Below are 15,844 nucleotides of genomic sequence, written 5' to 3' on the forward strand. Positions count from 1 at the left end.
AGCAGCTTTTTAATAAGCAGTAAAAAAACTCATCCCAAACGAAACCTTAGAATAGCTATCACCATAAAAGAGTCATATATTTCTCATTCGAGCACATCTTAAGGCCATCCTTTCCAAATTACAGAATAGAAGAAGCATTCTACAGATCTGAGAGAACAAAATTCCAACCAGACATCAAATAGCAAGCAGGGATTTGTAAATTTAGGTTTAGCAGCAAAAATTTTGAACTAAAAAGCTGCTTTAAGAAGCAGTAAGAAAGTCGTTCCAAACGAAGCCTTAGCTTCACCCAGAAAGCCAGTAAGCAACCGCATAAAAGTTACAGGAATTCTCACGACCAAAGCAAACTACGCAATAATATAATCTGGCTCCATTGAAACATTGATTGAAATAGCAAAATCTGCAGTCCAAATATAGACGGTCGATCCTACAATAAACCTCGACCCATAAATTATTGGGAGGCTAAAAAAGAACATAATGGCCAGCCTCACTAACACATTACTATCCTCAAACAACATTCCACATAAATCAGTTGTGGTGGTGGCTATAGCTTCGTTTGAGACGACTTTCTTTCTGCTTCTTAAAACAATTTTTTGGTACAAAAATTAAAATCTTTGTACGAGAAAGCTGCTTTAAGAAGCAATAAAAAAAGCTGTTCCAAATGAAGCCTATAAGACGGATATACCACGTTGGAGCTCAATGAAAAGACTTGCGAGATTTGTCGGGTAAGACGTTGTCGGGGAGAATGAGCTCGGGGGGAACTTCGCGGACGACTCCGAGCATTGAGTCGTACTCCTCGTCGCCTCGGGAAAACTTTTTGCGCATGAGCTTTTCGAACTCTATCTCGTCGAATGGTTTGGCATTCTCAGTAGCATGCACTTTAGCTAAGTTTTTGTAGTTCAGTGCTGATTGGGAAATAAAGGCTATTTCTTCTTCTGTTAGCTTCCTAAGGAACTTGGCTGGGTTACCAGCCCATACCTGTCATGTGATTATTAAAATTCTCATTAAAAGCATGTAGCCTTAAAAATAACATTTATAAAGCATAACTCCAAATATCAAACAGAATGATAAATTCTATTGCCCAGGAAATCGCTCATATAACAATGAGGAGACCATTAGAGTTTTAACAATCAAAAGTTAATTATGCTTTTTAAAAGTTAATTAAGCTTGAATTTCATAATCTTGTAAGACGGAAATAGAGAAAAATTACTATCTGAAATATAGAGTATTTAAATGAGTGATATTAGACTAAGGATTTGTTTAGGACGGCTTACGGCTTTCTTTCTGCTTCTAAAATAGCTTTCTAGTAAAAAATAAAAAATTTTGAACTAAAAAGCCGCTTTAAGAAACAGAAAGAAAGCCGTCCCAAACGAAGCGTAAGAGGAAGCAGGAAAATTACCTCCCCGGAAGGAATTTTTGTGTTTTGCCTCACTAGAGCTCCTGCGGCAACCATTCCATTCTTTTCTAGAACCACGCCATCAAGCAGGGTTGCCCCCATACCAACAAAAGCCTCATCTTCAACAGTACATCCATGTAACACAGCACTATGCCCTGTAGTAGTACCAACGTTTAGAAACAAGGAACTTCCCAAATATGTGTATTAACTGATACAATTTAGACCGTTATTGAAGTAAACTGGAGAATTAAAAAAAAAGCAAACAACAACAACAACAAGCCTTTATTCCACTATGTGGGGACAGCTACATGAATCGTTCTCCATTGTGTCATGTAAAAAATCAAATTCTCATTTAAATCTAATAAAAAAATATTATTTCTAATATTTTCTAACCAAGTCTTTTTAGGTCTATCTCTACCTTGCTTAATATTAAGTCAAATCTAATACATCTACTTTCTTAACCGGGTCATCGGAAGGCCGCCATTTTATGCGACCAAACCATCTAATGCGACTCTCTCTAATCTTATCTTCCACAGGAGCTACTCGAACCTTTTCACGTATATGCTCATTTCATATCCTGTCTTTAAGAATAAAGCAACTCATTCACTTGAGCATCCTCATCTCTGCAACAATTAACTTAAGAAGCAAAGAAAAAAAAATTGAGTAAGGATATCTGACCCAATTTTCATCAAGGTTTTCTTACAAAATTGGCGTGTCAATTTTTCCATCGTATTTGTTCTATTGATAGGATATAGATATCTTAATACTTTGTTGTGTTGTTATACAATTTGGATTATGTTAATTATTCTTGAATTTATCTGCAAATCAAAATCACATAATTTCATGTTTAAATATAATTGAATTTGAAATACCCATTACGATCAAAATTGAGTATATCCTGATCCTTTTGTTTAATGGATTAAGGAGAGTAGTCAATCCCAATAGCATACTTCCTCATAACAATAATAAAATGATGGTTAAAAAAGAGTGTTTTAGGACTTAAGAAGATTGTTGTCCATCAAATATTGCCAAGGAAACTTTTGGCATAACTGCAACATAATTGGAAATAATAGAATAAGCACCGTATGAAAAGATATTTAATAATCTCACGGAAGTTGAATCACATTACTTACCTACAGTAACATTATCTCCAATAATAGTTGGCAAGACTTTCCCACTTATATTAGATTTTGCCACATGAACGAGAGAGTTATCCTGAATGTTAGTTCCAGATCCAATCCTGATGCTGTTAACATCACCTGAAAAGAGACCAGAAGAAAATAAGTAGTGGCATGGCGCTCGATAAAAGATTGAATCATCCCATGTATTTATAGCAAACTTCATTTCCTCCATTATACAACTAAAAATAAGAAGGAATGAACAATAGGTTTGGCATGAAATACAATAAATAGACATCTTTATTTAACCACACTTTTAACACCGTTGGAAGAACACTCAATAACATGAAAGTGATTTACTCAGGAAAAAAAAGGCCTCAAAGTTCTCGAGAGAATTCTAGATTTTTTTTTGGTCAAGAAAAAAAATATTCTGAATAAGAGTTATCCTAATGAGCTTTGAGATTTCCTGTGGGTGCAAGCCCATAAAATAAATCTCTCTCAATAAGGGAAATAAGCTCAATCAAGGAGGTTGCTTGGCTCAAAAATTGAGAAGTTTACGAGCCATGTATGACTTTAGGAACATGTTTAGGATAGGATTGGTTAACTATGTCAAGATCCTTGATTTAAATATCCATGGTTTACTATGCTATCCGTCCTTGGTTATCAAACAGCCTTGGTTGTGAATAAATTCCTTATCAGCAACCCATAATCTAATAAGCTCCAAAAGAAGTGAAAGTAAAAGGTGCCTGACTACGATTTGCAATGCTCTCTTTGGCTAGCTATGAAAATTTTGATAGAATAGGGCCTTGTCTCCAAGTTCACAATCAAAATCTTGATCTTGTCATTCAATGTTTGAGGCCCTTGCAAGATTAAGGGTGAGGTTTAGAGCCTCAGCTCGTCAAAGGTTTCATGCATGGATAGAAATTTCAGAGAAGACCTTAACTCACTCTGGTAATTTTAGCACATAGAGCCTTGGCTGGCAAATCAAGATCTTAATATGATTATAGTTTGCTTAGGCTTTATATTGTATGTAAGAAAGCTTTGCAACATACATATATATATATATATATATATATATATATAGTACTTTAAATAATAAAAATGGAAAATATAACAAAATTAAATATTTTTGTAATTTGGTACCTCCTCTCTTAATTCAATGGAGAAAAAAGATTCATGTAAGAGACTCCACAAAGTGGATTAAAGGCTTGTTATTTTTGTTGTTGTTGTGATCCTTCTTGATAAATATTTAGGATTCTCCTAAATTTTGGGATTTTAAAAATTTAAGGCCATTTAGAATTCTTCATAACTATTAAGGAATTTTAATTCATTTTAAGTTAGGTTATTGGATTTTAAATACTAAGGATTTTCTGTAATTTAAAATTATTCATCCTTAAATAAGCAAACTCAGTAGGGTAGGATTGATGCTCTAACATGCCTACCACTATATATGAATGCAACAAGATGTTGGCATGCTTTCAAAGTGATTTAATTCCGAGGTGCATTGGTATACTGTTGAAGGAGAGTGTATCAAACCAACTATATTGTCTAGGGTTCCAAGATGTATTTTATAATTTTTGGGAACTTGCCTTATTTAGTTATTTCTAGAAATTTTTTGCATATTTTTTTCATTTTTAAATAATTATTTGGTAATTTTGCATTTTAAAAATGGTCATAAAATCATTAAAAGATTGTTATAAAGTGATCCTTCCAAGATGTATTTTATAATTTTTGGGAGCTTGCCTTATTTCTAGAAATTTTTGCATATTTTTTTCCTTTTTAAATAATTATTTGGTAATTTTGTATTTTTAAAATGGTCATAAAAGCATTAAAAGATTGTTATGAAGTGATCCTTCCAAGTAAATATTTATAAAATATCTAAATTTTTTTTGGGATTTTTAAATTTTGAGATGTTTTTATATTTTTGCTTACTTTGAAAAGCATTTAGCTAACTTTTAACTGATATCTTGAACTTAAAATAATAGGGATATTTTTATAAAATAATTTAATTTATGTAATTACAAAATCAAGGGTTTATTGCAATTTTTAAACAGTTTAAAATGTCATGGATGAACAATTGTGTTACGTGGAAAACCAGAAGTGTTAACACATGGTGAATGTTGATGTAACAAACAAGAGCTAACATATGGCTGCCACATAGTTACCATGCAGCGTTTATGGGGCCGTAAAGCCTCCTCGTTGGCATAACCCAAAAGGCAAATGTACATACTAGACCAGAGGCCAACCAATCAATAAGCACAATGAGTCATGCAGAATGCGTTAAAAATAAAATGACTTTTATGTAGGACCAACGTGTCACTTTGCTTGAGCTTACTTAGTCAACAATTAAGAGTCTCATGGAGCTGATGTGGGATTGTTCGCACTTATCACTTGATTTACCCACCAAAGGGAGATCCTTGGTAAGGCTAATGTGTTGGTAGGTTTAGATCATGTCAAACAAGTTATTAGACCTGTCAACCAAATTCCCGCAAGACAACATATGCTGCAAGACTGGTATATTAAGAGACACATTTGCTTGGTTAATCGCTAAAATATTGACCGGTAAAGGTACAAGTGTAAACAAGTCAAGTTTAGCCATTAACTAATTAATTGAGCTCAAGCCACTTAATTTATTCTGAAAGAGAGAAGATAATATCAATTATAAAATTTTTAATAATAAAATGATCAGAAGAATCAGAATTTGGATGAAAAATAATAAAAAAATCAATTAACAAAAGAAAGAAAAATAGAATTTATGTTATTTTCTTAATATTTCTCCATTTAAATCATTGAATTCTCATGTATTTTAAGTTTATTATATTACTATTTTTTATAATAGTTCAAGTTGGGGCTAATTCAAACATGACTCATTAGCTCAACAAGCTCAACTAATAGGTTATTTATCGAGTTGATGCAATCAAAAATTTGGGAAGGGCCCCAAATTTTTTATTACAAAAAGAAACTCTTCCTAGGATAATAGAAACTACACCAAAGAACACAAAAAGTGACAATTGAACTAAAAACAACTTCACTTTAATATAAAAGACTTACAAACCTTTGACGCTTACAAATGACTCAAACAAACTTGGACACAAACAACCTAAAGTAGCAATTCCATTAGTTGAGAAGAAGGATACATGTGGGGTGGATTCTTGCGTAGAGAAGAAAGGGATTAGAAGCCAGGACGAAGGAGGAGGACAAGCTCGCAAGCTTTCCCAAGGAGGAGAGGAAGAGAAGTTGGACAAAGCTCGCAAGCTTTTCCAAACAACAAACCCGCAGGTTATGGCTTCCAAAAATCACATCATAAGCTCCTTATAACATCCCAAACATCTCCTATTTATAGGACCAAAGAGGGCAGCCAAACAGCCATTTTATCTTCATTAAATCCCATAAAAGTATTTCCAAAAATCTGTCTAGAAATCAGCCCAGATTTAATCCCAAAATAGCACATGAAAAGCCACCAAAAAGGGGCAGCATTCTCTCCTAAAACAGCCACCGAACAACCACAAAAACAGCACAACATCCCACAAAAACTGCACAAAAACAGGGAAAAACTCATGGAAATCCCCACCCAACAGCCACCAAACGGCAGCCCCCATACGGTACAGCAAAACAGAGGAGAGGCCTCGGGAACCAAGCAGAAAAGCCATGGGAACCAAGCAGACAGCCGCAAGAACCAAGCAGACAGCCGCAGAACCAAGCAGACAGCCATGGGAACCAAGCAACCAACCACGAGAATCAAAGGGGCCAAGCCACGGGACAATCAACCAGCACAGGAAAACGAGAAGACAAAGGGAAGGAGAAGAGATAAAGTGGGGGAAATCAAAGAGACACGCGAAGAAACCAAAAAGACAAAAGAAAAAGGGGAATGAAGCTAATAATTCTTAAATAAATGAACAAAAAAACAGCTGATAATGAGCTAGATTTTAGCTCAAAATAGTAATGAGCTAGCAAGCCCAAGAGAAGTCAAAACCAAAATTTAGGATTTGATTTGACCACCCCCCCCCTGCCTACATCACGAGTTGAGCCTGAGAAACACAGGAGTCATATTGACATACACCCCAATGCGGAGGCAAGTTCGGAGCCATGAGGCTCGTCCTTGTCCTTTAACCGTGATAAGGAGAAGGCTTTAATTGACTGAGCAACCTGATAACCTTACAAGGTAGTCTAGGGCCGTCCTTAGTAACACAAAAATAGATAAAAACTCTAGAAAATTTTTATCACTTGAGATGCTATATGAGATCTTATGACATCTAACGAGATCGCCTTATGACACCTAACTAGCATTAGAGAAAGCTAAAAAGATAGGGATGAAGAGTGGAGGAAGAGCGACACAAAGAGATCATTCACATGATACAAGCTAGAGGTATTCTAAGGCAAGTGGGGTTTCTTGAGACCCTAAGAGTATTTGGATCACTTGTGGATGTCATGGAACAGCAATGAGAGGGTCAATAGTCTCAAGCAAAGGGAAGAGGCTATTAAGAGATACCTAGCCAGGTAAATCAACCTATTAATCATCAATTTTCAACTAATTAATTAATTAGTTTGATTAAAACTCTAAGCTCAACAATAAGCAAAATAAAAATTATATAAGGCATAATATAGACTCTACCAATAGTAAACCACTGGAAACACGTACAAGAAATCCAAGTATAGCTTCATTATAGGGACTAAATATCCAAAATAAAAAATAAGGTGAGGGGCATTGAACATGTTTCTAGGCTTACAAATAACCATGCAACCTAAAAGGAGTCTCCTAATAGGTTGATACAAAGAATAAATACTAGGAATGATATACCAACAAGAATAATAGGACCGAAGGTGTCAAAAAGAATGGCATAACAATTTGGAAGCAAGGTTCCATTTATATTTCTTGGATAAAAAAAAACTTTGATGTCATAACTGAGATTGGAACTCAAAAAATGGTTTGTCTCCATTGTGACATAAAAGTCACATATTAAAAAATGGGAAACAACTTCTCACGATATTGAGATAAGATATAGCATGTGTCACACTTATATGCTCAACTTTGGCATGAGTGAGACTAGTAATGCTCTTCCGAGTTATATTTCATAGCGAAATTATTAGAATGCAATCAAATTCTAATTTTTGAGAGAAGAAAATGAAGAATATTGATGCTCCAAATAACATTTCATTAAGATTTTTTGGAAAACATATGAAAAAATTAATTAACAAAATATAATTAATAGTTTAAGAAAGGCTTGAATAATAAATGTTAAAGGCTAAACAACTGAAGAATTATAAAGGATTACTAAGATGGCCAAAACAAATGCTAATGATTGACCATCAATTAATGTCCCAACAGTTTGACCAATCGATTTTGGTTTATGCTTAGAATGACCAAAGGGAACACAACAAGAAGTGCAAATGTTGAAGAAAAATAGATCAGATATATGGTAAAAACCTTAGTGGAGAATATATGATTTCATTAAAAAAAATTATTCCTTTGGACCTCACGTAACAATTTCAATGAAGGTAACCATTCATCTCTAGTACTTGATTAAAAAACAATTTGAATAAAATTGAACTACATAAATGAGTTCATGTATGGGTAACTAAACCAATCACAACATCCCTGTGCCACTAAGGGAGCTTTCGGTGCAATGGCCAAGGTTTCTCATGCCATCATGTCATGTTGTGTAATGGCCTACACCTAACAAATGCACATTAGATTAGTGTGTTTTTGAATACATGAGGGCCAGAATTTCACCCTTAACATGCGAAAAGTTTGAGGAACATATAGGTCGCAGCACCAAACAAATCCGAGGAAGTTTGAAACCTAAAGGGTGAAGGATTGGATAGTGTCTATAATTATATCATCAACCATGTACACCAGTTTTCCTCTCTTAAATAAAAAATCTAAGATATTATAACACTAAAAAGATTCTTAGAAATTATTTATTGATAAATAAAGTGACATTAAAATGATCAAGCAATAAAAGGGTGACATTGAATGAAGAATTCAGAAGAATAGAATGTAATATAGGCAATGTTAAAAAGTATACACTTGAATGAGCACCTTGAGGAGGCATACCTCAAGGCGAGGTGCATCTAAAGCACCTAGAGGCTTACATCCCACACGGGAACAAAGAAGTGAACACTTAAATTTTTTTTTAAGGCATGCAATGAGACACCTTGAGAGTTGAGATGGATGTGTTGAGGCATACGCCTCCATTTCACATTATAGGTGTTAGGCCCTTTTTATTTAACAAACCAAATCCCAAGTGGCATTATAAAATAAGCATAGATCATTAAAAAAAGTATGCGAGCTACAAAGCCAAATGCACAAACCTATAAAAAAGTCAAAGCTGGAGGCTCCAGAGGGAGCTACCAAGGAGAAACTAGTTAATATTGTTGTGCCACCGATATCCTAATCTCCTAGGTCGTCAATGCTGTTGTGCTGATATGGTTGAACCAGTAACCCTTCTCCTTCCTCATTTCTTCTATTCTCTTCTTTCCCTATAAATTTTTTGCCATTCTTCTTTTCTTTCTCATTTTATTTGATGATTTTTTCTTCTTTATCTTCCTTCTCTATTCTCTATTGTGGATGAATTTTTCAGTTTAAGGTTAATTAAAATGGTGAGAAATTATAAGAATAGTTCAATGGGAAATGCACAATAGAAAAGATCCGACATAAGCATGAGAGTGGGAGGACATTGCTACAAGTAAGAATTAGGGAGACAAGAAAGCAATTCACTACAATGATGAATCTAATGAAGATTCATTAAATAATGGGAGAGGGAGAGACTTTTGAATCCATAGTCCTAAGTCATAAAAAGTTTATTTCAAGATATATTTATGTGATGATTTTGGATGTATTGTTTATCTTGAACTTATTTATTATCGAGTGCTTGCATTACTTTTATAATGTTACATTGCAATTTAAAAATGTCAATCCCAAATGTTTTATTTTTCATATTTTTGAATTAATTTAATAGTTTAATTTTGAGGCTTATGTCTCAAAATGCATTGAAGCTTACGAAAAATGTCTCAATACCCAAGTGCACAATTTCAAACCTTGAATATAAAAAGCATGAATGGTTTGAAATTGGAAGGGCCAGCACAATCACCACCTAATGTTATTTTATGATAAAACAAGTAATGTGTCCAATAGATTCTTCAAGTTCATGATGGAATTATCAACCATGAGGATGTCTTGAAAGAAGTTAGATTAAAGAAGTAAATCATTGTTGTCGACCAAGCCTAAAAGAACCCACAAAATGGAATCTTCATCAATCATTGTTCCAAGAAGCTCCAAACCGTACAACCACAAAAATGGATCACATTCATCATCATCATCATCATCATCAGCCATCATTAACCTTTATCCCAACGATGATTGTCTTAATAAATTCTCATTTTCCATCAACCAAACCAACGATGATGGCATGAGATATTAAAACTATTCTATGACAACTTTTTTAGGCATCTTCTAATCATGTTAAACTTGTGTTTGTTTGGTTAAGACTTGAGTTAAATTTAAGCAAGTTTAATCCTTAAGAAAAGCCAAAAACAATTTCAAGAGTTCCTAAAACTAGAAAATCATAAGCTTGGCTTTTCCCTAAAGTGATTAAAAAGAAGACTACTCTAAGTGACCCAAAAATGTCGCTTAAGTTTACTTTAAGTAGATCACATGGTTTCCTTTATTCGTTACTGCAACCCCATACTTGCTCTCAATGTTAGTTATTGTACCATGTCACCACCACTATCATGTGTTGTCCCATGCCATTTGTCATCTGTCATCTAATTACTATCTCCATCATTTGTCTGAAACTACATCATCTTTCAATGCAAACCATGTCAAAATCACCAACATCATCCCCATGTATGTCATCATTGTCTTCCTTCATCTTTAACAAAACAATCATTTTCTTCGTCCCCGATTGCATTAGCTTTCTCCATCCCAATTTCATAACTAAAGCCATTCATTCTTGCACACTTAGACTGATTTTAAAAGTTAGCAATATGCCATGCACATTGTTGTTACATCTCCACTGATTGCTAATGGTTGACAAAATTGTGGTCCCCCAACATAGTTATAATCTCCGGTTGTATGTGATGCCCTTTATAAACCTCGTTGATTCCACGGCTGCATCATTCATGATGTTGCACTCATCTTTGATGGCATCAAGTTCCAATTCCACAAATATGGATTAACTTTCAACTACTAAGTATAATTGATTATGCATGATACTAGTGATGTTGTGTGTTAATTAACTATTAAAAAATGTAATTGAACTAACAGCTAAATAGTGATGATTAATGTTAATTATTATTAATTTATATTTAATTTTATGGTTAGTATCTATTTAAATTAATTAGCTCATCAAATTAAGATTAAGTATAATAATTAGCTAAAGCAATGATGATCTTCACCAAAAAAAAAATTTATCTTATATAGCTTACTTGTTGGCTAACTAAATGACTTGACTCCACATAATATTTAAAATCTTAAAAGCATCTTGTCTTATGACGCAACGACACTTCTTAAAGAAGGTTTGCAATGACCAATTCTTGAAGGACAAGGGCACAGCTATGGCTCCGACACATGTCAGACACTATGAAGACATGCTTAATTAAAATAATATCAAAAAATTGGACAAGCATGTCTCTGACATGGATAACCTAAAATTTTATGAAAATTTATTTTTAAATATAATTCTTATATTTCAATTTTTTATTCATTAAAAATAAAAAATCAAATTTCTTATTTCTTCTCTACATCCCCAAATCAATTGTCCACACTCAATATTCTATCTCCCAAACATTCATGTTTTCATTTCTCTTTGGCAAATCATAAGTAGGGTTGCACATCAATGCCCAAAGCCATCTTGATATCAACGTCTAACATCATCTCAACACTAACATCTGATACCATCTTAAAATCAACTGTCGACGTCATCTTGAAATTGATTCCCAACGCCAACAATTTCTAACTCCATAGTCACACCTTCGTGCCAACTCGGCATCTCGTTTTTATTTAATGTCGTCTTGACATCAACCACCAATGTGCAACAAATAAATCTCAACAACGACATCATCTCATCTCTAGATACCCTAATTTCGATATCCTAATCTTAATAATTTTAAAGATAAATCCTAGTTAAATGATTTTTCATTTCTTTATTATTCATAATATTATACTTATCTAATTTCTATGCACTAGTTTTAATATATAAAAATTAATAATATAATGTATAACATGTATCCGCATTTTATAATTTCAATAATTGATGTGTCCTATGTCCAAGTCGTCGTATTTGCATCTGTGCATCCGAGCTTCTTGTACAACTTGGCTGATCTAAATAACCAACCAAAAAAACTCAACATTTTTCTTTCAAAATCCTTTTATAATAATACTATATATTTTAATGATGCATTTCCTACCCATAAATGCAAACAAATTAATCTTAAAGTTAAAACTACTTAAAGAGAGGCTTCACAAAAGAGCCCATCATGGTCTAGCATCATAATTTAACAACATTTCTTTGAAAAAAAAAAAACTTCCTTTATTAAATATCTCTACTGGTGACACACGATAATGATTTTTCTGATTAAAAAAAACAAAGGATATTGTTGGAGAATAAACAATTGTCTAGTTTATATTCAGTATGTGGAGTGTTGACCAGTTGATTTTCTCAAAGGTTGAGATGCTAGTATACCTTATAATATGGTTGAATAATTCAAAATCAATCTGACGCCAATATACAATCATGTTATGATATCCTTGATTCAGCAAAATGTGAAATGTAGTGGAGCTAGTAGAATTTTCTAGGTTTGTTCATGAGGCATGAAAGATCAGGTTTTCTATAAGACCTAATGCAATATCCTTCCCAAATTGATGATAAGATAATCAAAGAAAAGAGACCACCGCATAATTGACCATCAAATCCTTAATTATATTTTTTGCATTCAATCCTTTTGTTCTGTTGGCTTTCCCTCTATATGGGCTTATTGTTTTTTTCTCCAAGCTTTAGATTTAAACAGTAAGCAATTTCACTATTATTAGCAAAACAATTATCAAAACACCAATTGATTTAATTCATATATTTTTCCCAAATTGTTGTAGTTTCCAATTATAAATTCAGATTTGTTGAAATATGCTCTTGTCATCACATCAGGTACTGAAAATCATGGTAGAATGCAGTCAACGGTAGCTTAAGCTGCCCTTGGAAACAAGTACCGTCAAGTATGGTAAGAGAGAGAGAGAGAGAGATGATAGAGTAGAACGAATAATGCCAAGTGAATTGAATTGTATTCAATTGAATTCAAAGTCAAGTTACAAGCTATATTTATAGTCATCTAATTCCATATTTGAAAAATCAAAAATATAATAAAATGCAAATCCATATTAAAAATAGAAAAATATATGATAAATCTTATCTATCTAGATAAGTTATTTCATCAAAGAAATCATTATCTAAATGCCTATCACAATAATTTAATAATTAAAAAAAAATATCTAGATAGAATATGAGAATTTTCTTCAAATCCCCCTTATAAGTGGTCAATCATGGAACAAGAGAGGGAAAAGAATTTGTGGAGTCTAAATTGGCACATATCTTTATTTTGTGGAGTTGGAAAGAAATATTTTTCTCTCTTCCTCTTACTATGGTTGAATCATGTATGACTTAATTTGTGCAGTTGTCTTTGACTTTGTCCAAAATATCACTGAATAGTGGTTGAAACTCCTTTGGTGGCTTGAATTATGGAGTTAGTTTCGACTTCTTAAAAAATAGAATAAATCCAATTTTTAACCTTCTTGTTTGGAATTAAGGTCCCACCTTAATACCATATGACCCCTTGCTTTCTGTATACTTGTATGGAGCCAATTGGCCTTGAAAACATGAAAAAACACTAATTTTATTTTCTTATCATAATTCAATAAAATTGGGTTGAACCAAGATGAGAGTCTCTCCCTTCCTCGATACAAGGTAAATTTAAGGGCATACTCGATACATGGAGGCCCCACCAAGCAAGGTGTGATGAGAAGGGCTGATATATCAGCATACTCCTGCATTTGCATAAAGGTTGTTTTTGTAAACAAAAATTGGGACCTTAACATTAAACTACACTTATCTATGCCCCAACCTCACCATCTGAAAAATCACTCAGCTGCTTATCTACCACGTTCAGTCCATTTTCACAAATATGGAAAACTTATACATGGAAAACCACAAGACTATGAAGTAAAGATGGGCCCCTCTATTCGCACATCAAACATTATCTAATAATATAACAAAAATGAGATGCAACAATAACTAATTAAATTATTCAATTAGAAACATACCTCGCAGAACACATCCATACCAGATGGATGATCCTTCTCCCACTTCAATATCTCCAATAACAGATGCACTTGGAGCCACGAATGCATCTTTGTGAACACTTGGTGCTTTGTCAAATATGTTCATAAGCGTCCGATGCCTTGACACTGAAATAATATGAATATCACAAAATCCTTTCAAGAAGTCACTTGCCTTGAATTTCTAAAAAGTTACATTTTGTAAGGCTCAGCATAGAAAACTAATAAGCAAAACCGTACTAATATGAAGAATTTACATGGATAAAACTAAATAGATTATAAGCAAGCCTCGTATGTGGATAATCAGGCTATAGTTGGCTCAAATTGAACCAAATTCAAAAATGGATAATATGTTGATAGGAACAGACCAAACCCGCTAGAAAGGAATTAGTACGTGTAATATAAATAGATCTTTATGCACTTTAAATGATGTCTGAATTTTTTTTAAAAGCACACTATCAAATGAAAATATTTAAAAACAAGTAGCTTTACTATATGAAATCAACAATTTCTTTGCTGTGTTATGAAAAACACAGGTATCTGGGCTACAGTCAATCAATGCTTCATTTTGAAAATATCGTTTAGTTTGAGTCAAGTAGAATTGCCTAGCCAAACAGAAATCAGATAGTGAAATCTGAATCAAACAGTATAGCATACAACTAAAACCAAAGGAAATGATTAAAATTCTCTAATTTTGGTTTGCCCAACAGCGGCATCAGTTAAAACTGGAACAATATGCAACGATTAAAGTATTATTATATTATTCATATGATTAGTGTATCATCTTCAATAAGATAACATTTCATTTTACCTTTGTAGAAAAGAGGTATACAATTTCAAGTAATTTCTTATGTTCCCTTCATAACAGTTCCATATTGGAATTTCTTATTATCAACTAGTCAAAAAATAAAGAGATTATATTTTTTATAGTAGTAAAAGAGTGGCGTTATTAAAAGCATATTTGAGGTAAAGCGCTACAACGCACAAAGACACACTTTAATCAATTGCAAAGCACACAGGTGCCACAAACTTGATAGGGTGCACACATTGCATCACTTCATCACAAAAAGTGCATTTTCAGCTCGAATGAACCTTGATCCCCACTATTTTTAGTTTACAAACATAAGTTTTAAGATCAATTGTTGGTTGCATGCACGTAGGAGATGCATCTTTTGACCTCACAATGATTCTTCTCCTCTGTCATTAAACAATTCTTCTATTCTTGAATTCATCTCCTCATGTGATCGACCACACAAATGCAAACCTTAACATCAAATGCACGTCTCAACCACATAAGCGCGACTCTTGAGCACATACCATCCTATGATTCTGATAACTTGACTTCCTGGCATTCTTCGAGTAAAATCTTTCATATTTGCATGGTATAACTTCAAATTTGCCTCCCACTTTTGAATCATTGGTTTCCTTTGACTTTTTTCTCAACTCTCTATCGACTTAAATTTGTGTTCATGGTATGCAACTTTACTCTTTTTTGTTGTTTAGGCATTTCTTTGTTATACTTAGTGTCCATTGCCTTTTGCAATCTTACCTTTTACCCATTTACATGACAAACCCATGAGATGCTTTCAAAATTGCCTGAAAATTATTAAGTGCAGTTTTATATTTCATGGTTAAATTAGAGAACCTTTAAGTCGTATTTTGTTTGAGGTAACTTCCTTGTTGTTGATTTAATCTTTTAATCTGATTTAGCATGTTCAATTAGGAAAAAAAATTGATGTGTATTTATTGGAAATGTTCAGGCATACAAGAAGAAAACTCCTACAAGTGAGTAAATATAGCTTTTTATTCAAATTTTTAATTAGACATAAGTATATTCCTTGAAGAAAAATTATAAATGGTAGTTTTTTTCCAATTAGAAAGAAAGTTGAACTGTTATGATGGTCCCCAATGAAGAGAAACAATAATTGCTAGCTTATCAGGCAAAAGCAAATGCAATAAAGTGACATCTTCTTATAGATGAAGATATAATCAATGATAATAAGGATG

The 15,844-nt window shown here is 33.2% G+C and overlaps 1 protein-coding gene across 1 annotated transcript in view; it reads right to left on the reverse strand.

Moving 5' to 3' along the window:
• Positions 1 to 336: 336 nt before the first annotated feature.
• LOC110094091 (gamma carbonic anhydrase 1, mitochondrial) overlaps positions 337 to 15,844 on the reverse strand; it is a 32,407-nt gene continuing 16,899 nt past the window's right edge. Inside the window, exons 2-5 of the mRNA XM_020819244.2 lie at positions 13,823 to 13,966; positions 2,527 to 2,652; positions 1,397 to 1,548; positions 337 to 975 (exon numbers count right to left, since the gene is read on the reverse strand). Of these exons, the coding sequence (XP_020674903.1) occupies positions 694 to 975; positions 1,397 to 1,548; positions 2,527 to 2,652; positions 13,823 to 13,966 (704 nt within the window). The 3' untranslated portion in view covers positions 337 to 693. The remainder of the gene's footprint in view (positions 976 to 1,396; positions 1,549 to 2,526; positions 2,653 to 13,822; positions 13,967 to 15,844) is intronic.

Source organism: Dendrobium catenatum, unplaced genomic scaffold (genome assembly GCF_001605985.2).
Source record: "Dendrobium catenatum unplaced genomic scaffold, ASM160598v2 fragScaff_scaffold_621, whole genome shotgun sequence".
NCBI classification, from domain to species: Eukaryota; Viridiplantae; Streptophyta; class Magnoliopsida; order Asparagales; family Orchidaceae; genus Dendrobium; species Dendrobium catenatum.